The following is a 26,594-nucleotide window of genomic DNA, read 5'->3' as shown; positions in this document are numbered from 1 at the left end:
ATTTTTAGGATTTAATGGATAGGATTTAATTTTTAGGATTCTCAGATGGACCATCACAAAGAAGTGGATAATTGTGAAGAAAAAGAGGAAAAAGAAGAAAGAAAATTCATACTTAGTTTTCAAAGAAGAAAAATCATTCATGCATTTGTATTCAGTCCCTTAGCAGCTTGGAAATGGAAAAATGTACCCTTTTATCTTTGCAAAAACAGCCAAAGCTCAGTCAGGCTGCATGAAGAATGTTTACAAAGCACTATTTTTAAATCTTGTCATTGATTCTCAGATGGATTTGGGACTGAATTTGATCTAAACCGTGCCTCCAGCAGGTTTTCTTCCAGGATTTTTCTGGTTTTCAGTCACATCCAATGGCCGCTCTACTCTGACCACCTGCTAAAGGATGCTCTCCTTTAGCAGGTGGGGTTGCTTACCCCACCATGATGCTGCCACTACCATGTTTCACAGTGGAGACTGTATTGTCAGGGTGATGTGCATTGTTGGTTTTATCAAACAGTTCAAATTTTGATGTCATCTGATGTGCAGAACTACACGGTTTGTCACAGACTGTAGCTTTAGCTTTCTTTCAACAGCAAATATCTTCTTGCCACTCAGATTTGTAGAGTGGATGACTAATGGTAATCACATTCAAAAATTCCTCTTATTGATCTATTAATGTCTGCAGCTTCTTGATTTCTTCTCTTCTTACATCTCTTGAAGAAGTTTGAAACTCTTAGTGCTCATCTTGGTGCTCTATGGTCTTTATGGTGTATTTGAAAAAAAAAAAAAAAACCTTTTAAATTTTGTCCCATTTCACAATTTTGCACTACTTTATTTTGGTTTGTTACATAAGATCTCTGCAAAGTATATTGAAGTCTTTTCTTATAATATGACAAAATACATAAAAGCGTATTTGCAAGGTTCTGCAAACAGTTCAGTAACTAAACTATCAACACTGTCAAATTCTGATTAGTGTGACCTCATTCTGGTTTAAAGAGAGCTGTCGTACCCCCATGATGTCCTCTACTAGCAGTGTTTTGCGAGTCTTGGCAACGTAAGCGGCAATGGTTGTCCCGTATGAGATGGGGCCATACGGGACGAGGCTTGGACCGCCATCCTTGGCCCTCCTTGGAGTGTATAAACATAAACTCTGTTTTAAAAAAAAAGGAAAAGTAACAGCAGATGATGAGAAACACACATATAAAGAAAAGGTAACTTTAATGAGTAAATTCAAACAACTCACATTGTTGCATTCTCCCAAGAAATAAAGTGCAAAACTATCAGCTTTTGTTGCTGCAGAGAGAAGACATACATGTGCTTAGATGTAGCTTACGTCAGCAGTTTGCATTCTCAGACATTTTCTCCAATCGATTAAGGACAGGCGTAGACAAAAAGCATAACAAGGAGGCAGCTGTAATCGAATCGTATAACAATGGCCCACATAGCAACAAGTTTACTCTGACCGAGGCTTTCACTGCCTTCCAGTTCATCTCATTCCCAGTCCTCCTCTCCAGTCCCATTTCACACTCCGATATAGGTCATGTTATCATACAATGTGACATCAGAAAGGCGGCTGCAGCACACAATACTCAGATTATCAGGAAGTTAATGAGTGATATGCTTCGGGTGAACTGGCATATTTAGTTCACTCGGAAACATTTAATCACTATTAAATGTATGTTTACATATATTTTTAAGTGGTTTACCCTGCACATATCTCAGCCGCTGACCAAGCTATTTTTTGTCTTTTTCCACATATACTTTAGGTTTTTAATCATCTAATTAACACCACAGTTATGATCTGGCAAAGCAAACAAAACAGTGAATGTGTCAATTTTTCTTTAGATATACATGTGACTCTCGTTTACCTCACAGAATAGATGTTATCTGAAGACTTAGCTGAGTGTGACTTTAATCTTAAAAAGCATAATTCATCATATTTTAGACAACGCAGACATGACATGAATTTTTGCCTTTGAGTAAAAATGCAGGTCATCTCTGCAGCAGAAACTACCAGAATGCTGCCTGAATTTTTGATTTTGATCTGAACTTTTGTCAGAAGTGGTTACTGTGTCAAGTTAAAGGCAGACTGGACTTGACATAGAAAGTCTTTAAATCTCTTTTGAGGGCGCTGGATAGCTAGGTCTCAATGCTACTGCTCCCAGATGTCATTTCTCTCCTCTGTCTTACTGGACAAGTCCACGTATAAATCTTTGCCTTATTAGCTTACTTTCCAGCTGGAACTTGGCAATCATTACTGTCATCTTGGGTGGCCATCATGTTTATACACTGATGCCCAGACTTCATGTTCCATATATAATGCTGGTTTCTTTCCTTAAAGCTAAATATTTATTGACTCTGGAGGAGGAAATAAATGTAAGTATCATGTTTTACAAGTCTGAACAAAAAGGAAAAGATGATAAGAAAAATATGAAATATGGACTTAAATGGCTTCTTCAGAGTTATTTTTAATCATAAAAATCCCCCTCTGGAATTCTGAGTGTTTGACCCCAAGTTCATTGAGAGATGTTTATCCAGGAATTTGTCAGAAACACGCAGATTATTTTCCGTCAGAAAAAAAAATCTAGCTGTTCTCTGTGACATTTTGTTGTAGCTTTTGTGTAATAAGGTTTAGTATGTATTTATATGCTTTTACCTGTTTTGATTATGTTGGACAACTCATAGAGCAGAAGTTTGTTATCTCCTCCAGCGTCCAGCCGCTGCTCCATGAAGCTGTTCAGTTCATACACCACACCCTGCATGTTTGTGTCCTGGTACTGCTGGACACAACACAAAACATTAAAACAATGGAAACAACTTGCACCTTGTGGCACATATTGATTTATACATTTCATAGAAAAGGAAGATACTTTTTTTTAACTGAGGGAAAGAACATTATCTTTTTGCCATTGACCAAAATATTCTCCTCCACGACTCGTTGACATTCCCTCTCACTGCTGTGTTTTAGCTTAGAGATCCCCAGTGGCTGCAGAGAAGGTCATAAAACCCACAGTTCTGACTGGAGTCCCGACAAGCCCGGCTGCAGAGCCTCTGCTTTAAAATTGTCACTGTGCAAAAAGACAAACCTCCGGCCCTTTTTTACGAGGCCAAAGAGATGTCTATTTCTGCGCCTGCAGAGAGGGTGAGGACAGGACAGCAGGGAGAAAGCACTAGAAAGCGTCCCCGACGGGACGCTTTCTGCCCTCCCACATCCTGTTTGCGCAGACGTATGGATGACGCACTGAGGGGTTGAGGGGACCTCATTTATTTTCCTGTGTCATAAGTTTATTCTACAGAGGTGGACGGATGTGACAGGGAAAAGGTACGAGTTTAGGTGTGGCACAGGGGGAGAGTTTTTTTTCCAATTTCTTTATGGCTAATTAGTTGTAATAAAATGCACACTGGAGTCTTCAGCGTTATAAATGCTTGTTAATAGTTAGCATCATACAGTAAACCAGTGCCATCCTGTAGATAATAGAAGAAAACACTGGACTGACTGCCAAACTGTTTGGGCAACGGCCCGTTTGTTTGAAAATGTTTCAATTAAATTAGCTATGACATGTTAAACAATATAAGATCTGAAAAGTGTGGTCTGCATTAGACTTTAAACTCTTTTAATCTTCTACCTCTAAATAAAACATAGCAAATAATATAAAAATCTGTCTGTTCTTTAAAGGTCTCAGCCGTTTGTAAGAAAACATTAGCAAACAGCGTTCTGATAGGTAAGCAAACACCTGACAGGCCAGAGAGATGCTAATTAATCAAAATTAGAATCAACTTTATTGACAATGATTATGTGCACAAACAAGGAATTTGATGTTGGTTTGAAATGCTCGCTGCGTACAGACACTAAGTATAAATAGATAATCTTTAGAGGAATAAAATAAAGGATAAGAAGAACAGTATGTACAGCCATTTATTATATATATGAAGAAAAGAAAAAGTGGAATATGCTCATTTTGTTTCACAGCAGAGTAGCTGACTGCTCAGGCTATAAGGTGTTCATTGTGTTCATCAGAGAGGCAGCCTGGAGGAACAAACTGTCTCTGTGGGGTCTGGTTTTCGCAAATAGCACTCTGTAGCACCAACCTGAAGATAAAAGTTTAACAGTTTGTGTCCAGCATGTGTAGGGTCGACAGAGAGGTTAGCTGCCCTTTTTCTGAATATAGACCCACACAAGTCCTGGATGTAATCATTTAATTTAATAAGTGAGTTAGGTTTAGGTATAACACAAAACTTACCCTGCTGACTTCTTTAGTCAATGTGCCATCTGTAAAGACAAAAAATGGTAACAATTAATCATGTGATTTATTTATCTTTTATCTGTTTGACTTATGTAATTTATGTAGAGATCAACCAAAATAAAACGTACTAACAGTTATTTGACTATAATTTGCTGTCTCACATACATTTTCTGCAAATCTTTAAACAATTGGCAATATTTCCGAAAAACAAAAACAATCTACAATATGGTTGTTTTTTTAAAAAAAAACAACTTTGTTAAAAACTTTTGAGCATTCAGTGAGACCCATGTTTCTTAACCGCTCTTCAAAATGGGAGAGACAACAGAGGATTCTATTTCTGGAGGGCAAATGTGTTGACACATAGTAAATGGCTACGAAAGTTTAGGCCTTTTTGCACATTTTTGCCAGCAATGCCCATAAACATGCAGGGTGGTGTGCTAAAGTGAATTTCTGTCATTTAAACTAAGACTAACTCAAATTTCCAAGATGTTTGAACCAAAACTTCAAAAATAACTCACACCATTTTTCAAGATGAAGTTACTTAAATCACTAATATTAGCCAGCTGTGCTGCTAAACACAATAATCACCTTAAACTACCAGAACATTTTGCTTTAAATGTTAGAAATTTGCTCTTGATTAATAGTTCCTCTGAGCAGCAGACTACTCTATGAAATAGTTTTGTCTTATTTTCCAGGCAGGGATTGCTCCTACTGTTGTACTTAATGTAAAACTCATTACAACTCAATGCTCAAAACAAGCATCCTTCGATAGAATTATAAACATATGCCATTCAGGTCTTTTGTCATCTACAGTCGTTTATCATAGCTGCCAGTTTCTGATAGTTTCATTTAATAATCCTAATAAATGTTTATCCTAAACAAAATTCTAAAAGTTTAAGATGTTTTCTGAATTAAAATCTCTGAAGCTGAACAGTCATGTGTCTTGACTATTTGAAATCTGGGTGTGTGCTTTTCTGCAAATAAGCACCATGATAGATTACAGTGAGCTGACAGCACAAGCTGTAAATAAGCAAAAGCATATGTGGTCCTCCCAACAGTAGCTGAATTGAAACATTTTGAACATAACCAAAAAGTGTGGGGTTGCAATACGACAAAAAATATATCCAACCAGATTTTGTCACATATTTCATGAACTGTGTAACTGCACAAATCAAGTTCTTCATCTTGTGTCTGTCGACAGAGATAAAGCTATGACTTCACCAGTTTAATTCACTGTATGAAGGTGATTTTGTAAAATTTGAGAATGTTTCACAGTCCACAATCAGCTAATCAAGCACTTTTAACTTTCTTTAACAATTACTTACAAAAACCACAATTAGTTTTGGTGTCAACTTTTAATTTAAAACAATTTTAATATATGCTACAGGAAAAAACTCTACATAACGAACAAAAATCTGAAATAGTTTATTCTTGTTTTTCTAAAAAGAAATACTTTTATTGTTAAAACTGACATATTGGGGGTTAAAGGTTTGTAAAACTGTAAATGCCACAGATTCCGAAAAATTTTAAAAAGAAAAAAATAATAAGCACACATGTTCTGTTAAACAATTCACCTGAAATATATACAATATATCTTGGCTCATACTCGGGAGGTATTCAATAAACTCAAATGTTAGCCTCCTAGAATATGCATTTAAAAGGTATTAGCTAGCTCATTATCTCTCAGTTTTGATATGACTCATTGATAATTCAGCTCCTTTTTTGTTGTTTTTCACAATTCAAGCTAATCATGTGCGAACAAACCTTACAGAAATTAGTTTTTCTCATGCTTCAGAAAGTAGGTGCTTTACTCTAAAGCCATTTTTTGATGACTACTGTTTCATGCTCACCCACACAGCTTTCGGTCTGAAGTAGAGATTAACTTTGGCTGACAAGGTGACACTTCAGAGACACCAAGCTGCAGCGGCCATTATAGTCTTTCCTTCACAGCTTTTCCACTATGAGCATTAGTGTGAAAGGTGACAAATACTGTGGTCGTCAGGGGAAACACAAATTTGAAATCACACTCCATATAGATGCTAAAACTATGTTATATTCTTTATATGTTCCTTCAAAGCTAACATGGTTATATCGCCCAAAATGAGCCCAGTATGCACTTTCACTTCATTATCAGCTCTAAAACACTGTCTGAATAACTTATGAAGGAATAAATCTGAAGAAAGAAAGAATATGAACTGTAAAACTTTCTGGCTTCGAGTGAAATTTATTCTTGCGATTTCCAGCTGTTGAAATTGGATGAAAATACTTTCAGTGACAATAACAAAAGTTTCAGCCAGTCCTAAAAGTTTCTCACATGGAGTCTTGGAGAGCTACTTGGGATGGAAATCAAACAAAACGGCTCCAGGGGCTCTTCATCAAATCAGGGTCAACAGCACACCAGAACAGTAACTATTGAGACCCCTTTGATAATATTTCATTTGAAAAATACCATGCACAAAGGTTTACACGTTTTAGAAATACAAGCTAAAGTTCTGACCAGAGTTGGTAAAACAAATCCCTATGAAGATGTGAAGAGGGCTTTTACAGCCAGCCACATTGTTTGCTGTTTTAAACATTCCTCCAGTATGCTATGAGTTTCCTAACTTAGCCATGAGACTTATTTTAGAGTGAACCCCTGGCCAGGCGTGACGTCAATCAGAGGACTGAAAGCTGCACTTGAAAAAGACTTCAAATCCCTTTATAAAGGGAGCGTTTGTTTTAGACACGACCTTTTCTGACTTCTAGAAGTCTAGATATTTCACAAACAGATGGCTTTGAAGACTAAATCTGACCAAACTAGTGACTGGAGAGAGACTGAAAGCTGTTAAACACCAGTAATTACAGCAGAAACTAAACTGTGTTAATAAACTGATGCATGCTGTATACATAATAAACACATACAAAGATTGAAATTATTTAATGATATATATGTGTTGTTATTAACGGCAGCTGAGAGCAGTATTTGTTCTCCTTGCATAAATGTCATCCGCCTTGATAGCCTCATTGTTTATACAACTAAAGGTACAATTTATACAACCGAGCTAAAACAAAAATATCAGAAGATATTTAGGATATTTAGCAAAATATCCTGATGCAGAGAATACGGTCTGTATCAGAGGACGCAGGGCATATTGTCGCCTTGTTGTTAGGGAAAATGCATTATTAATTGAAACGTTTGCACTCAAATCTCGTTTCTGCTAATTTGTGTGTTCTAACATCATTCCATGCTGGAAAATAAATATTGAAATGCATCACTAAAAGATCCAGAATAGTTTGATATTTATGATAATAATCCCTTTTGAATTTCTAGAAGATTCTGAATTAAAACTTGTTTCAGGAGCATCACATTTAAAATGCTTAGAGGTTCTTGCTCAGTACACGTTTCTCAATGGTAATATACAAAGCCCTCTTGTCCCTTGAAACCTCAGAGCTATAAAACCTGATGGCCTTTAAATTTGAGCTGTTATGCAGAAGCAGGTGGCTGCTTGGACAACTTCCAACGGTTTTCTTAAGGTTTGCATGCACAGCCATGCCCATTTTGCAGCGGCCACAGTCTCAGCATGCTTTTCCAATCACTGTTTTTCCTGGAAACCAGTAAAGCTTCAGTGTGTTTAGTTGGTTTTGTTTGGTGTGGGTCAAAAGGTCTACACACCTTATTCCACTTAGATGAAAGTGGGAGAAAATGACAATTTGCTCAACTTATTCAGCAAGAACAACATCTCTGTTTCATCAGATACGTTGGTGAATTAATCCCCACAGGGCCGCTAGTCCTCAGGGGCGTGCCTCAGGTGAATGCGTAGGTCATCATTTGAAACACTCAGCTATGCAACAGTCGCTTAATACCATCTCATATTTGCATGGAGTTGTTATGCTTTCAGTAAATATGAAAAGAAAGCACTGACACGTTCTTAGAAAATATCCTGGCAGCAGAGTTGGCAGTGAACACCAAACAGGACTGTGTAGCAACTCTCCAGACCTGTGGGATGTGCACTTCTTCTAACTTTATGGAACTGTTTAAACTTCTTGTGAACTTTTTGTTAGAAGATTTGTATGTGTTGTGTCACACTGGTTTAAAATTTATTACACAGTGTTCAGTTTGGAGGTCGACTTTGACATTTAACAAAGTTGTTCAATTCAAAGAACTTATTCATTAGTTCCTTTAAAACTGCCATTTTATAGCACAATTAAGTAACTATGATACTCAATTGGCATTAGTGTTTGTGAGAAAGTGGAAAAACTATGAATACTGTTGTGTCTCTTATCAATATTTCTTTAGAGAAATAAAAAATCTCCACAAAAGCTTCCATATGTTGTACAAAATAATACTTTCTTTTTCTGTTTTTAGAGCAATTTCCTCACACTGATGTCACATGTCAGCTGAAGGATAAAAGCACAGATCTGATGCATCAGCTCAGAGTTAATGATTTATAATGAGAAGTTGTAACCCATGATGTATAGATGCACGCAGAGGATATGAACAGCTCCATACATGTTCTTTAATGGTTCACAGGAAAACGAGCATCTCAGTCAGCTGGGTCTAATGTGCACAGCGCTTAATGGGAGCTTTATTGATCCGCCGCCACAGATCCACAGCGTCCCACAGGACGGTTAACCAGGAGTGACTCAGCGGTCAGCACCTCGTGGTTGACCTGGTGGTTGCTATGCTGCCATAGCCAAAGCTGGTGCCTTTGTTTTATGTAACGTTATATACCAATATGGCTATTATACTGTTATTAAAGCTTTCAATTAGGGCTCTGAGCTAAAAGCCTGAAAAAAAACAAACAAAACTAATTGGGACATTGTTTAATTGACATTATTACATGGCTTCTGTTAAACATCTTGCTACGACTGTACAGCCGATGAATAATGAAAGGATGTTAAGAGCAAACAAGCAGAAAATAATTGACTAGGTCACTAAAGTTCCACAGAGAGCAAGTGATTTGAGCTCTTGAAGCTGCATCCTCCTGATGGAAAGCCCTGCAGGTGAGCCAGGTCTGTTATCACAGTCCTGAGATGTGAGCTTCTGGTACACAAAACCAGCTTTGTGTGCTTCTGATCAGCCTCTAAATACAACTCAGGAAACAGCATCAGCTGCTAAAAAGCTCAGCCAGGCTTTTTCCCTCTGGTATTGAAACAAAAAAAGCCCAAGCCCAGTGATTCACTTATCCTCAGAGTTTTCCATTACCCATCCTTAAAAGCCAGTTAACCATTTGTTGCTTTAGAAAATGATAACAAAAATCAAAACATAAAATCAATTTTATTATGTTTAACTGAATTTCTAATAAAAGTAACCAGTATTTATCCTTCATATAAACAAGAAAGTAGTTTAAAAAATAAAATAAATGGTTCTTTATAAATGTTTTAGAGACGCTGCTGTAATAAAGTATTGCAATTTCAAACGTAAGCTTTTCGTAGTTCACAATCAGAATCCAAAACCAATAAAAATAAATTTTTCAAACAGAGATTTTTGAACGTCAACCAGATTTCACTGAGTAGCTCCACCTTCGTGAGCTGAAATTTCAGAACTGAAGCTGAACGGAAGCAGGCGTTAGATTTCCTCTATGAGCTTGTGTCTGTGTGTGAGGCTGCAGTCAAGTACCGAGGCGTTTCTGGATGGACGCAGCAGAGAGTTTGGAAGCAATTAATTATCCCACGATACATCGAAAAGCAACGTAAACAAAGTCAGTGACACATAAGCACATTCTCATTTGGGCTATAATGTTCTTATAACATGCCTAAGTTGTGTTTTAAAAATCATTTTCATGAAAAAAGTATGATGACCAGAAGGAAAAAAAAAAACAGATGAAATTTTGCCATTAGGAGAAGCTAAATTTCTAATAAAGACAGCTGCATAAAAGTGGAGGCTTTTTCTTGAATTACAGGCAGTTATATAACCTTTCTAGACACACACATACAATAATCTATTTTTACAAGGACTTTCTATTGACTTCCATTTGTTTATTTTTTATTAATTTCTATAGCCTGATCCTGACCCAAAAACAGCCCTTCTTATTAGGCTCAAAGCCTGGGTAGTGGGTCCCCACAACGTAGTATTTATTGCAAAATTGGACCTTTTAAGGTGAGAAATGCTAAAACACACACACACACACACACACACACACACACACACACACACCAATGCATGCAAACACACACAACTCGTGTGTTCATGCTCGGACAAACTGATTTATGTAATCCAATGTTGTCTGTCACATGATAAGTGAGAACAAGCCCGGCTGCAGGGATTGCTTCCAGGAAGCAGCGGTTATCTCAGTGACGATCACATGATGACAAGTCCTCCTCCTCCTCCTTTTGCTGCTGGTGGTGGTACACGCATAAAAATATCAGATCAATCGCTAAAAGACCTGGCCTAAAAAAACAATAACATATAAACAAGATATTGAATGTATCTTGTTTTTCCTCCCACCAGTGCCATCATGGACTGAACTAAACATGGCTGCACAACAAAAGAAAAGGGAAAAGTCTTCAGTTCATATATTTCCGTCATCAGTCTGACCTTTCAGGCTGTTTGAGGAACCAAAAATTAGATGTAACTTGTAATGTGAGTGGTTATGGCCAACGAGAGGAACCTACAGAGACCCGTCAGAGTGGAGCCGAGTGGTCTGCTCATCGTAGTCTAACAGAGGAAGTACAGTGAGTAATATTACTGAGGAGAGCACAGAGACAAACAGATGGTGCAATACTAGAGCTGCTACTCTGATTTAGCACAAAACTTCCCTCTTCTTCCTGAATAATAAACACATATGTATATGGTATTTATATGGTCATATAATGTGATTACATACATAAATCACATCTCATCTATGGACTGATTACATCTATAAACTAATTACTATGAAAATGGTACATCTTGCCATTGTAAATGCAAGAAAAGAACAAAATAAGAGCAATTTAGTGCAAGAAATAAGCTGTTGAAAAGAAGTTCACACAATGATCATCTCTAGCTAATGACCAGCTGAATGGAAATTAAAAAATCTTTTTCTTATCAGTGAAGGCAGGCTGCAGAGTGATGCAGTTGGTAGCACTGTTGCCTTGCAGCAAGAAGGTCCTGGGTTTGATTCCCGGCCCGGGGTCTTTCTGCACGGAGCATGTTCTCCCTGTGCGTGTTCTTTCTGGGTACTCTGGCTTCTTCACACAGGTCTCTCTCTACGTGTGAGTGTGTGTGTGCATGGTAGTTTGTCCTGTCTGTTTCTGTGTTGCCCTGCAACAGACTGGCGACCTGTCCAGGGTGAACCCAGCCTCTCGCCCGGAACGTTAGCTGGAGATAAGCACCAGGTCCCCTCCCAAACCCACTAGGAACAAGGGCGTACAGAAACACGATGGATGATCAGGGAAGTCACCACACAAAGAACTAAATAGCAACAAGCACTCGTGGAAAGAAGGCTCTTATATCTTTTCATACTATAATTCTGAAAGAAAAAAACATGACAGTCTTTTGTTGTCCTGGGATGGAGTGACCACCTGTCTGGTGGTACTCCTGCCTCTTAATGAAGGCTAGAGAAATATTACATATGTGCCGAATTCATATTAGTGAATATCTGTCTGGTACTTACCGTACTACTTTGTGATATCAAAAATGCTGAATATGTAAAATATTGCAGTGGGACTTGATTAAGACTCTTAATAGAGTTAATTTAATTAATTGCATCATATATTGACAAATATGCAATATTTTCATTCAAAAAGCCTTTATGCAATTATTGAATAAATAAACATATGAAAAAAACAACAAATATATTTGTGTTTTGAATCTGTTATTTAGGTTACTCAACCATTAAAGTGCTGTTATGCCTGATCAGCTATCAGGTTGTTTAGGATCATTCATGTAACTTCCTTTAAAAAAAAACTTCTTTAGAAATGTGGCCTGTGTTTGTTGACATTAGCTGTGATGCTGCAACACGTTTAGCAATGAGATTGCATTTTAGGCATAAACAGCTTCGTTGATAGAGCCAACTCCTTTTAGCACAACTTGCTCACAACATAAAAAATGTCAACTTTCATGTTGGGAATAAGACATTTCAAGACTGGAATAAAAAACTTGCATTTCTTAAGCTATTATACAAAGGTGTGAATTATATACAAGTAACTAATTTAATGGCACCAACTAAAAAATCTTCACTATTTTTAGTTGATTTATTTTTAATGAATTTAACTTTTCTTTTATTTCTCTAAACTTTTTGACAAATGTTTTGAAATCCTAATGAAATCCTGCCGCGGTACTTGTCTTAGTCTTTGCCTGTTGCACATCAGTTCGGTTCGGCTGCATTCATTGGTTGACTCTGTCTGAACAACAGACCTGCAGGATAAAATGTCCACTTCACTGCTGAATGAGAAATATTATGAAAGTTTTTCATGGTTTCCAAAAGTGATCTAAATTCAGGAGGCAGTTCAAGTCAGGTGAGGTTCACAGCACCAGATGCTACTAAAGATGCTACTTACGATAAAGCTGCTGAATTTCCTGTATGAAAACAAGTTGTCTGTTTGCCATATTTTCCCCTAATAACTGTTTTTGGAAACTTTGATATGTTCAGCTTATTGAATAACTTCATGTCTGCACATGTTGTGCAGACTTGGAGCAGGCGACCAAATTAATTTTTTATTGTCTTGTTCTCACAATTTATAATAGAGAACAGACAAGCTTCTGAGCTGCACGGAAATGTTAACAGTTTTCGCAATCATATTTTGTTACACTCATGATTCTTTTTTTTTTTTCCTTTTCTGTACAGTCCAACTCTATTTGCCATTCAAAAAAATAAGACTTCCCTTTTTTGTGCAAACATAAATCTCAGGAACTGTTTTTGTCAAGCTGGAGGTGTGATTCATACTTAAAAGTGAAAATTTCTGTTCAGATTTTATTTTGTAATTTGCAAAATTATTGTTCAAAATAAGAAAAACTAATACAACATAAAATTTCTTATGTTTTAGAATGCACAATCTGACTTAAAAAATTATTAACCTATTAATTATATTAAATTAGTTAAAAGGGAAAGCTATTAGTAGAAGCCCAAGACCACCTTCAAAATACATGCTTGTGATTTTCACGACGTTCAAAAAACTATAATTAACACAGACATTTCTAAGTGAGCTGTATGTTTCTTACATTCTTATTAAAACTATTATATTACTTTTACTTAAGTTTTTGCTATGTCTCGCTATTTAGCTAAGTAATCTTGAAGGCAGCTTCATTGTTGCTGCCAAAATTAAACTATAATTGGTTTATGACACTTTATTAGCTCTATTTGTTTGTCTTTTTCTAGTTCAGCCTTATTATATTTGAAATTCAATGAGTATTTCTGCTTTCTATTTTAAGTACTGAAAAAAAAAACATAATTGTATTTTTAGCTCTCTTAAAAATTAGATGCTACATCTCAAGAGGTTATCCCCGAAATAAATAAATTGAAATTAAATAAACATAATGGAATTAGTACTTTATACTTGTAGGCTACTTTTTTAATTAAAAGTGTTTCAACTTGCAATAAATATCAAATTCAGGTATTTAAAATAAATAAACAAAATTCTTGCTTATTATTTTTGGAGCAACATTAGTGGTTTTAATTACTTAAATTAACTGAAATATTAGACAATAGATTGATTTAAAAAAATCATACCATAAACTTAACTCAGTATAAATTTATCACAATTTCTTAATTCTATTGCTAACCCATAAATAAATAAAAAGCAATAGCAGAAACAATGAGCGGATTTTATCTCTGGTAATTTGAGTGTGTGTGTATATATATATATATATATATATATATATATATATATATATATATATATATGTACTTAAACCCATAAATAAAAGTTTTTACCATGTGAATATATCTTTTGTGAATCAGCGGTGTGATTTGAACAGGTTTAAACTGCGTTCATAAAACTTGGCGGGAGCAAGAGTTACTAACATGATCGTCTCCGTTTGGGATCAGTCAAACCAAACACGGACTCACACAGCATACAGGAAACTATTAAAAACACATTCCCAGACTCTAAACACCAGGCTCCCTACATGGCGGCAACAAACATGGAATACCTCATGTAGAAGGCAGCTCCGAAATGTGACAAATCTGTCCTATGCCAGTTTCCTCCTCCAGCAGGGCCCACGCCCCGAGCCAGCACAGCCTCCTCACCACCGCCACCGTCCCCACCCCTCCTCTGGGCCTCCTTCAGTAGGCTGCATGTCTCTGGAGGTCGCCTCTGACGTCAGCAGCTCGACTGGGCAGAGTGCCAGCCCTGTGGGCCCTTGATAGATGTGGTCGGTCTGAGAAACAGTCGGCTGTGTGTGGAGCGCGCACAAACTCAATTCGGCCCGCTCAAACACATGTAATGACCTGTAAAGACCCGACAGGCCCCGCGCACTCTCCCTCTCTTCTGCGTGTCGCAAATTCCCACAATTAAACAAAAAGACGCACGTGAAGTTGAGGTGTTTGAGCTGTAGAAGATCAGGGTATTGAAAAGACCTGCCTCCACCTTTGAGTCTGCTAAAAGCTACCTGAATGATCCCATGCGCTGCTGACGGAGAGCGAAAACCTCCAAACAGGCAAAATTTTACAGAAATTACAACTGTGCGTCAGTGAAGCCGAGTGAAATCTGCTGATCCAATCAGAATGTTACAGTGATCCCAAGAGCTGCAGCCAGCGTCTCTGCATGTGTCGTTCTGCGTGTGGGACGGCAGTACCTGCAGGCCTGCTGCTGGTCTTCCTCTTCAGCCATCTGTCCAACGTCTCAGCACTCACACTCTCCAACACAAATTCGTCCAGCATCTGCGGGTGCAGCGAGAGGTAGGCCTTCACTTTTTCATCTGTCAAGCCTGAAAAAAACAAAACACCAAACACATAAACATCTGCTAGTTCTTGAATTGTTACCAATTTTCTCCCGACCAACAGATTGTTTGGGCATGTTGCATAAAAATCACGGAAGTGTATGAAAAGTGCAGATAAGAGACACAACAGTATTCATAGTTTTTCCACTTTCTCACAAACACTGATGCCAAACTAACACAACCTATTGCATAACTAGGAAGTGAAGGGAAAGTGATGCAATATTTTTAGAGAAGAAATTTGCTAAGTGTTTCTGAAATGTGTCTTCTAGCCTCTGATAATTATAAGAAGATGAAACTGAAAGTTTTGCATATTGTTCTTTACAAAATAGTTCCCAGTGAGCAACTGAATTAATTTGTGACATATTTTCCATTGAATTTAGGCCTAACTATTTTCTTCCTCTAAACAGATTCTTGATTTCAGAAAAAATTATAATCAAAATTTTGATTAAAAATGGCTTTTTTATTCTAATATGATCAATATTAGAATCAACATTGTTTTTTAAAGGCATAGAGTATGGAAAATCAACAAATTTGTTGCACTTGGAAAATTAATTATATTTATATTTTAAAACTTTTACATTGCCCTCCAACACCTTCCTGTTAAACATTCACTCAAAATATCCAAGAAATTACTAATGCAAATGTGGAATACTATATCAAATTATATAAAAACTAAATTCTTCATCAATACTTAAAATTATTTAGAAAAAATAATATTCAAGCTAAATTACAATACATATCACAAACAACAAATAAATAAATAAAATTGAGCAACAAATTTGACCACATTTTAGTAAGATATCAAATATATTGAATAAATTCTCTCCCTTTCTGTGCCATTTTGTAAAAGATCCTTCCACATTTAAATTTCAGACGGTTGAACAGACTTTTTGTATTTTTTAATCCATGTTTGTGTGTTAAAATCCAGAGTTTACTAGGCACTGTTGCTGCGTTTGCTGGTCATTTCATGCTTCCCTCATTTCATGCCTTTGCAGTTTTGATTGTTTCATGTCCGACTGGCGCTGTCTACTGCGGGTTGTTTTGGACTGAGCATGCGTCGGTTCACACTCGCCAGGGTGACGCTTGGCCACTGCTCCTCTGCTCTTTATTGCTTTTTTGCAGATGCTGACGTTTCAAAGCAAGACCACACATCACATGTGGGTTGAGCCATCCTCAGGGGTGGGAGTGTGAATCAGTAGGGAGATGATACAAAGACAGCATATTTTTATAAAAACAAAATATACTAAAATGTTAACTGAAAATTTGAAAATAATTTTGATTCCTTACAACAGCTTGACTCTATTGTTGTCTTGCTGAACATTTAGGGTTATTATCCTGCTGGAAGGTAAAACGATTCTCTTTTGCAATCCCTAACAAGTTTTTGTTTTTCAGAATTTCTCTATACTTATCTCCATCCATCTTCCCATCAAGTCTTTCCTGCTTTCAGGATTGTGGGTAACTACAAGTGGAATTCCTTTAACATTGATTTTTATCACTTTTCCATTAATGAGCTTCCTTGGACCTCTTGGCTACTTCTCTAATAAATGCTCTCCTTGCCAGGGCTTTTCTAGTACTTATTTTGGTCTGTCACATAAAATGTAACCCAAAGGCACACTGCAGATTGTGTTGGAAACTTTACAAAATATGTAGAAGGTTCAAAAGGTATGAATAATTTTGCAACCAAACTGGATTCCAGAGTGTATCCTTAACCATCTCATCAGAAAACTTTTGTGTTGCAGACACCAGGTTTCATCTAAAACCTCAATGGGCCAGCTAGCTCTCTTATGTTTCCTGTAAAGCCTCAAAAGCAGGGCATAACAATAAAGGATAACTCGCATGCGCTCAATAACAAATTATGTTCTTGAGAACTCACTAAGTGCTGCTGTTTACTGACTTTGTTGTTAGAAAAGAGCCATTTGTCAGATCATTGATGAGAGAAAGTTGTTTTAATGGAAGGTTTGCCTGTGAGAAGAATTCGCACTCAGAAACCATGACCATTTGGGTAATTCGTGCAAATAGACAAAATCAAGCAGAACCGCGGCTCCATCTTTAAGTTTTACCATGTTACTGAGACAAGAGTGAAAACAACCACTTGGTCCATTCATTGTCATTTACTCAGCTGTAACTTAGCCAAAACACTAACGCAGACTGTGTGTTCGTGAGACGTCATAACTTTACTAGAACTGACAGTCAATCTGTAACACAAATTTGTGTCAACACAATAATAACCTCAGGGAAGCAACTGTTGCTGCTGCCAGCATGAAGGAAGGGTTTATAAGGCCATTTGCAAACGATTTTTAGTACTACATTTTATAGCAAGAAAGAATGTTTATAAGTGGAAAATACTGAACCCAAATGCCAATTTCCTCAGGGCTGAATGTTTCGGGATGTTCACCTCAAGTCAAACCCAGCTATGTGTGTTTGCGTGTGAGTGTGTGTAGGCCATGACTCCCACTTCTCAATTTTCCACCAGTCTTTGGTGGGTTTACTGGTATCTTTGGGAGGTATTGTCCAGTTCTGCTTCAATTGTAATATTTTTACAGATATTCTCACATGTTTTTCCAGCACCCTCTGATATGACAGATGATGGATTCTACCCATGATGATGAGCTGACAAGGTTCTGCTTCAGCAAAGCATCCCCAAAGCATGACACTTCCACCTCCATGCTTCACCGCTGCTATATGTTTAGATCTGTTGTCTAAATAATCCAGTTGTAGATTCATCTGTCCAAAGAAAATTATTTCAGAAATTATGCTTCTTTTCTACATTCTCACATGCAACCTTCAGGCTGGCCTTTGTGTTTTTCTTAGAGCGCAAAGGCTTCATTCTTGCACATTTCTCATGGAATTCAAAACTTGTGCAATTTCTTTCTAATTGGACAAGAATGAACTTTCACATAAACAGACTTTCAAAGACTTTGAATGCCTTGACAGAACATCACAGCAGCAATTGCTAAGTCAACTGATTAGTGTCGATTGATTAATTCAGATGCCTTTCCAGGCGAGGTTTATCTTTTGATTCAAGGTTAAATACATTTACTATTTGAATTTACAATAAAATCCTACAGAGTGGCCCCAACTCATACATTTCATAACTAAATAACCATTAACTGTATTTTTTTGGGGGGGCAGAAAATACATGATTTTACTCAGATTAAAAGTTAAACACTGCAGGGCCTTTTTTAACCATGGCAATGTCTCTGGTTTTGTTGTTTAATATTGATTAAGATCAGAAAATTTAAAAGATATAAAATACCTCTTGTTTTATAAACCCAGTATCATTCTATCGTTCGCTTTTGGAACTTTAATATATTTTCGAGACTACTTACTACCCATCCCTAATTTAGTCACCATGAGTTCCTCTGTAGAGAAAAGTAAGGCTAATGTAGCACCATATGTCTCAGCTGGAACTGGATCATGAAACACCACAATCATTGCAGAGTGACTGAAAATTTACAAAAACAATGCTGAAAAATAATATAAAATACCGGTACAGAAAAAGTTCTAAGTTAGTTAAGTCAAAACCCAAATTTCAGACTGGTTGAAATAATATGAAGGAATAATCAGAAAAGAATCAAAGAAAAAAAAATAAAATTGTTGTTTCTAACTAAGAATAAATGAAGTGTCAAGTCTTAGAAAAAAGTAGTATAAAAAAGTGAAAATTGCTCAATGAACAAAAACAAGTCAGATGTGAGAGCTAAAAGAGTTTTAATTTAAGGTGCACTCCTATTGTATGTGCTGTTAGATAACATAAATATACTGACTGCTGTGTTCAGACGGCCCTGATTGATGTTATGACGCTTTCTCACGGAAAGCCTGGTTATCAGCTGTATCAGTGCAGACTCAACCTTTGCTATGATTCACAGCAGAACAAGCAGCTGGAAGCCATGTGTCCTGACAGAAAACACACACATGTAAAGTGAAGCACTGCAGATATAAAGGTACGGGCGCTTGCATAAAGCAAAACTGCACGAGGGACACAGACAAAACAGAAGTTTTAATTATCGGATCAGATGACCAATTGAAGAGGAAACTTCAATTGGTGGCAATAACCTCTTCAGACTAAAAACAGATTTGTTACATAAAAAACTAATAAGGGATGCTTTTAATAATCTGAAGAACCAAAGTTTGACCATTTCACTCAGTCCATTGCAAATATGCTAACACACGCTTACTATTGCACTAATTGAAATAGATCATAGCTACACAGCTAATACTACCACATTTAGTTGTAGCAATAATGGACCAGAAAGTAAGCTCATATTATACTGTTTTGAAGCATGTACATCTTAGAACAGAAGTTAAAATGATAAATAGGTTTAGTTTAACTTAACTTAACTTACCAGCCATAAAGACTCATAAGATTTTTTAAAAGTAAATTATATAAGTGATTTTCTTAGCATGGATTTAATTCAGACTTGTTTAATTGACGATGCTTTAGCTCTAAATGTCACCAAAACTACTGAGTTGTGCTCTACAAGCAAGAGTAAATAATCAGATTGTTCTCTTAAGCCTTTGATCACCCAACGCCAGGCAGTGGAGCAGGTTAAGTCCTTTAAATACCTTGGCATAGAAATGGTCAATTGCTTCTCTTTTCCCAGCATGTGGGCCACGTTTACAAAAAAGCTACGCCTGCTGAGGAAAATGAATGCATTCCATGTTAATGAAAATGTTCTGGAATTGGTTTGCCGGCCATTGATTGAATTCATTCTCATATTGACTATCTCCACCTGGTACAATTTCATCACAATGAAGAAAAAAAAAAGAAATCCTCTCGTCATGGTTAACCAGTCTAGCAAGATTACTGGTTCGGTTCTAAGGCCTCTGAGTTCTATAATGTCTTTTTGGTCAGGAAACCAATCACATTCCCTTCCAGCTTTAGAAAAGGAAATACATTTATAAAAAGTCATTTGTTCCTAATGCAATTACCCTATTTAAGCTATATTACCCATTTTAGGACTGTTTTAATTTGGTTGCTTTGTATGATTGCGGGCTTTATTAGTAGTTATTGTGTCCTTGTCTATTTTCTCTTTATCTTGAATATATGTGTTTTTAAGGTGGAGCCCAGTCAAAGAAGAATTTCTGTCACCTTTGGGAAAAACCTTTTTATTCCTATTGCACAATTCTGCACTGCTCACATAAAATCCAAAGAAAATTTATTGAACTTTGTGGATGCAACATCATAAAATCCAAAGATGTTCAGGATTTTTCCAAGCAAAAATGATTTGATTTATTTCCTCAAAAATATTTTGATCTGCAAAAGACATCTCAAACTGCACTGAATGTGTGTGACGGTGTATGTGGCAATTTTGTGGCTGCAGGCGAATGAGGCGAATAGAGTATGGGGTAGGACAAGAGTCAGGAGGTGGAGGAGGGCGATACAGTCTGACACTGTCCAGACACAAGGCACCGCTCTTTAAGTGTGCAATGCCTCACGAGACTCCTGGCTGGCTCTGACGCACATCGAGAGAATTAAGCTTAATAAATCAGAAAAAAGTTCACGGGGAATGGGGTGAAGGTAGTTGCAGGGGACAGAGAGAAAGACTAAGAGAACTAGAAAGGGAGCCGTGTATCGCTGTCCTATTTTCAAATGTTCAACACAAAATTTTGCAAGGTTGTAACGTGCATTTATGATTACAACTTTTGTACATTTAAAGTAAGTATCTATCAGTACACATGAGTAAAAACAGTCAAATGCCTCATACCCACATGGAAAGGACAAGCAGTTGTGCAGAAGGCTATCAAGCCCTCATTTCTTTTTTGACCCTTAAATCAGTTATGACCTGTGAGCAACAAACACACGACATCAGTATCAGTATACTCAGTTACAAAAACAAATGACATTAACGTGTTTTATGACAGGTAAAAAAGTAAAACCCCAATTCAGTTTTTTTTTTCTTTTTGTTATAGGAATATGCTGTCAAAAACATAAACAGCAAAAAAAAAAAAAAGCAGTTGTACATTTCCAAACTTGACAAAAACCAAAGACCAGAGATTTGCAACAAATTTCTGGTCTATGGATCTCCAGCTGTAGGCCCATAGTTATATCTTCAGCTGGACAGTTTGCAGGCTGCTGCTTTTTGTGCTGTTCATTGTCTGATGAATATCTGACTGAAACATGATTTAAATGTGACATGTTGATTCTGTAAGGCAGCAGTAATCTGCAGCCTTTTTTTGCTTATCTATTTATTCATGCTTAAATCACCTCAATTAAAATAAGTCGCATTTTTAAATAAAATGCATATCAGAATTTAATTAAAAAGAATTAAGATGCTCTAAATATTATGCAGTTGTGAAACAACAATAAAAAATCCTTTCTCTTGGAGATGAAAATACCATAAATCCTGGTATTTTTTCAGGAGTGTTTGACAAAATTAAAGAAATGACACACCTCAAATCACAGACCATTTTTTTATGTTCCGTTTATGACTATTAAAGGCCTTTTTTAATGTGAACACCAACTAATTAGATGATATGCTGAGGTACAAGCAGATCTGTTTCCCAGGCTCAAATTGGTTAATGTTTGGAATCACAATATTGTAATTCCTAACAGCAAAGCCATGACCTGTTCTGGAAAGATCACCTTAATTGTTTTAATCACTAATTTTTTTAATACATGAAGAGGTTTTTGTATGTTCAGATCTTCCGATGGGCCTTTATGAAGATGTTTATGGTAGGACAATCATGAGTAAAAATGGCACTTTTACAAAATTACATTATTTATGCTTTAAAAAAATAATTCTGTCATTTCACTACAATGGGAGAGAAAAGCTGATATAAGCTAGTTAGCCAGTTGGGCTGACTACTCAGCTAGCCAAGATGCAATTAGCTGCATAAAAACAGACATTTAGCTCATAGCTTTCCAATGTTAACCAGATGTTAAAAACTGTTAATCTCATAAACATAAGTCGGTTTCCACACCATGGCTGTTTTGTTTTTTTTCCGCAAATGTGAGCAAAAAAGTGGAGCAGCCTTGTTTCAGTCAGTGTATAACAGCCGGTGGGGAAAGGGCAGCTAAGCTACGCATAAACAAAAACTTGGTGAAACTTGGACATTAACTTTTATTTTTTATTTTTTAATTCAATGTATTCGTCCCTTTCCAACATACAAGAGGAAAAAGTTCATTCTACTTATGCAGCTGGAATCATCCAATGAAATTAGGATTTTACATCCAATAGGTCAAAAGAAACAAATATTAACACCAGTCTTTACCTGTTTTTTTTTTTTTTTTTTTGCAGAAACCTTTATTCCTGTTAGTTTCTGCCAACATCTTTCCACTCATTCATCAGAGCCTTCTAAGCCACGGCTCAAGCTAATGTGACCACAATGACACTACGAACTGAGGAGTAAATGTCAGTTTGCTGGGCCAGCAACTGTGGCGACTAATCAAAAGGTGCAGCCAGATCCGTCTCGCATGCTGTGTTCCTGAGTGGTTGACCCCACTGGGAACCACATGTACTCACTCAATCACAGGAGAGACTCCTGTGGTAGGTGCCATGACTTGGTCACTGGTTTGAGCTGGGATTTTCCTTTTATTTTCTCAGACCTCAGTCAAATTTTCCTTCCCACTTGGGCAGTGCTTCAGAAGGGAAAGGCGTCATCATGATAAGCAGAAAAAAAATGTTTCTGAATTTAGGAAAAAATGCTGAGATGTTGAACAAACAAGCGAAGTATAACAGTAAAAAAAACAAAAAAAAAAAAACTGTTGTAAATCTAAAATGTTTTTTTTTTGTTTTTTGTTTTTTTTGTCACGTTTTCAAATTTTCTACATTCGAAAGTCAAGTATTCCAACTTTCTACCAGTTCTTGGAATGCTTTTTGTGTTTACACAAGCATAAAATTGTCTGTATAATTTGGACTGTCTAAAGTACACAGCAGGACATAATAGTCATTTCGCTGATAAAAGTTAAATAATGGTGGAAAGGATTAAGCACACTATCTTCAAGTAAAAGATGTGCTGCTTTTGTTGTGAATATATTTAAAGTTTAAGGAAAAGCTAAATTAAAAAAATAAACTTCATGAGGAGACAAAAATCACGGCAGGCTTAAAATAAGTGTAAAAATAGTCTTGAACATTAGACATGTGGAACTGTGTATTTCTATTTAGAAATTGGACTTTATGTTAGACTTAATTATTGTTTGCCACGTTTTGCCTGAGTGTTTGGAAAGAGGTTTGAGGATTCTGACCAGCTTTGTTTGGGGAGGTCAGGGAAAATAAAAATACAGTAAACATTTAAACAGTTTCTGCTCTGCTCTGCTTCATGTCTGCATGCCACATCAAGGCTACACAAACACTTCTAATTTCTCATCGGAACCATCTAATGGGTTTGTGTGGTTGCATGGTTGTTTTTGTTTTAGGACTCTGGTTTAAATCCAGCCGCTTTTCTCTGGGCATTACAGCTTTTTCTTGGCACAGTTCATAATAATGGACTTGTTAATGTTAATTAGTGACTCTAAATTTACTTTCTCAATTAGTGTGAGCAAGCGTGCATGGTTGTTTATTTGGTGTGTACCTGGGTCGGGCCTACGATCAGTTTGCAACAAGAATCGGACAGTTTTCATCTGAAATAGTCATGACGGGTTAACGGCCTGTCAAAAACTCAAAAATCCTGTCTTTTTCTAATCAGCATGATTCCTTAGCGCATCCAAGTCTTGTAAACAACACTTTTCAGTGTGGAAGTTGTTAAGGAAATAAATCTCAGTGGTGGCATTTTCATAATCAGTGAGAAGTTAAAAATAAAGTTAGATGAAGCACAAAAGGTGGGAAATACTATTTGAGGGCAAATTATTTTCTCTGTGTATATTGTATACTCAGTGTGCTACACTAGATCGCTAAACTTTGGTAGGATTTGGTTTCTTCGTATCTGACTAATTTCGGTACCAAAAGGAAACTTCTGCCACCCTAGTTTGACGACCTTCGAGACTTACATGAAGCCAGTGACCTGGACTGAACTCCAGTAGATACTAAAAGGCTTTAGGCTACAGCAAACTGAAACTTCAAACCTTACACTGCAATAAAGCATTGCTGATTTGGAAATGTTGACACCTTTCTGAAAATAAGGTCGGTTAGGATTCTCTCAGGAATTCACACCACATATATTGTTTAGAATTACTAATACTAGCTGTGCTAATTATGCTAATTAGTAATTAGCAGAATTAGATAACTTCTAAGCTACAAGAAAATGTGCCATGCAACAAGTGTTGCTTTTCAGCATTGCTGTAGCACAGAAAAAAAACTTACTTAATTTCATAATTAAGTAAGATCAAGGTGAATTCAACCAAGCTGCACTGATGAAGTCCTAAAAACTCTATTTTATTTAGGAACACAGGCAACAATTCACATTCTTGAACAGGAATCCACACCAGGAGTGGCAGCAAAAGAAGAGCAAACATAACATTCATCTTTAAATCTGGATAACATATCTTGTGTGTAGCTGTTTAAGTATAACTTTGATTTCATCCAAAAACCATGTCACTAATCACCAACACTCATTTAGACAAGTGTTATGTAATGTGTTTGATTTATATTTAGAACATGGACTTTCCTAATTCTAACTTAGAAAATTAGAAAGAACAGCAGAAAAAGTCTGAATTCCAACTTGGAAACCATTAAAGGTCACAAGCCATCTTACACTTACTATCCAACATGGCTGCCACATATACAAAACATATCAAAGTTGGAAGAGTAGATGTTTGTTTTTCTCAATAAGCTAGAGGAAAACATAGTAGCTACTATAAAATCTCAACACGTGAACATGCTCCTTTTGCGTTTAAATGCATAAAACAGAAAAAATATATACATCAGCTAGCAGTTAGCCACAACTATTAACAAATCCCATTGCTTTTCCCACTTGCAAATACAACTTGCTCGACTTGGTTGTGACATTGAAGACAGGAAATATGATCAGCCAGGAAAACCGCAAACGTAATCCTGAAGTTGAATAAGAAAAATGCAAATAAAGAAAGTTTTAGTGTGAGTTTGATCATACATGCAGAAATCAGTGTGTTGAGCATGCTTAGAAGTGCCTGGAGCCCAGTTGGCAGATGTTTCTATGGCTGACTCGAACTTGGGCTTCCTGAATAAAGGTCTGAGTTCATGCAGTGAGCTGTTGTTGCACAACACTTATCTTGACACCACACCCTGGGACTTGGAAGGAAAGGCCAAACCAGTAACAGTCCGTCTGGGTATCTGCCTGCTCGCATCCAAGATTCTTAATGAACCCGCTTTTAGTTGGACAAAAATACATTTGTAAACAGCGTAGTTGGTATTTTTTATACTGCCAGCACCATTTTGTAGTGTGAATGTTCCAATAAGAATGTTCCAGAATGGTAAAGTCAGTATATATATAAATTTATGAGCATTTTCATTCAGGAAATCAACTTAGAATAATTTTATTTTACATGGAAAACTTAGTAGTTTGTAGAGAAGCTGTGAATGGAAATTTACAATAAAATCGTACCTTAGTAACTTTTAAAAGACTTCTTTGTTGAATGAGATCTTAGTGTTTTTTTGTTCTTGTCTAATTCTAGAATGGCTAACAAAGCATTAAAGACATTTTGTGTTTTCGCAATTAGGGTGAAAACAAGCAGCATCTCAGTATTCTTACACTATGTACATATCAGAAAAAGATAAATTAGTTTTTCAGGCCAAGAGATTTCACACTTGGCAAAAAACTCGAAGGCAAAACTCCTGAAAATACTTCAAAAGAACCTTACACTGTAGCTGATATTATATGTAGTAACTACAACTACTCAATTATTATTTATAGAAATAATTGTGGATGTCACCATCTATGGATTGATTTTTAAATTGATGAGCAGTGGGAGCCGACAGTATTGTGACAAAATCAAACAAGACAAAGGGAGCTAAAAAAAGAACAGCTAACAGCAACAGCACTTTAAGCTAGCAGTGACTGCAATTTTTGTAGAGAAGTCTCTTTGGATGTGTAATCAAAGCCAGGAAAGGTGGGATTGTAATGTGATGTGTGTCACTATCGGCACTGTTTGCTTCAGCTGTTGTTTACGTCTCGATTTACTGCGTCTGGCTTTTCTGGTGCAGAATTATGATGCATGTTTCACGTTAAGATGTAAAAGTTGGATGAAATGCAACACCATTGTTCAAACTGCAGATGCTTTGAAAACTATACGCTACATAGAGATTTAGTACCACATATGGAAGTGTTTGGGGGTGAAAGATCAGAATTGGGACATTCACACTGCCATTAAAAAGTCGGATATGGGACACATATGGACGGGGGAAAACAAATTTGGGTCACATTCGCCTGCTTTGTGAACGCAGCAATATTTTTTATTAATGCAGCACAAATTTGTAGTTCTAATTTTACAATGGATTTGTGTCTTAAATCCACAGATTATCAAAATGCTTCCACATATCAAAGTTATGGAGGCTTCTTTGGCAACCAAGCTTTGTCAGTCGGTCCAATGTGGAGTATTTTCCCCACCTAGCCTTTACTTTCACTGTCACAGCTGTAACTTGCACCATGTGTGCATCTTAGACATT

The 26,594-nt window shown here is 36.7% G+C and overlaps 1 protein-coding gene across 1 annotated transcript in view; it reads right to left on the bottom strand.

The window, feature by feature from the left end:
• LOC122842754 (cAMP and cAMP-inhibited cGMP 3',5'-cyclic phosphodiesterase 10A-like) overlaps positions 1 to 26,594 on the bottom strand; it is a 74,637-nt gene that overhangs the window by 7,325 nt on the left and 40,718 nt on the right. Inside the window, exons 2-6 of the mRNA XM_044136895.1 lie at positions 14,932 to 15,063; positions 4,233 to 4,261; positions 2,648 to 2,771; positions 1,235 to 1,284; positions 1,001 to 1,141 (exon numbers count right to left, since the gene is read on the bottom strand). Of these exons, the coding sequence (XP_043992830.1) occupies positions 1,001 to 1,141; positions 1,235 to 1,284; positions 2,648 to 2,771; positions 4,233 to 4,261; positions 14,932 to 15,063 (476 nt within the window). The remainder of the gene's footprint in view (positions 1 to 1,000; positions 1,142 to 1,234; positions 1,285 to 2,647; positions 2,772 to 4,232; positions 4,262 to 14,931; positions 15,064 to 26,594) is intronic.

This window comes from Gambusia affinis, linkage group LG13, assembly GCF_019740435.1.
Source record: "Gambusia affinis linkage group LG13, SWU_Gaff_1.0, whole genome shotgun sequence".
Taxonomy (NCBI): domain Eukaryota; kingdom Metazoa; phylum Chordata; class Actinopteri; order Cyprinodontiformes; family Poeciliidae; genus Gambusia; species Gambusia affinis.
Note: the sequence above shows the minus strand (reverse complement) of the source record. Positions and strands in the feature narration are given on the sequence as shown.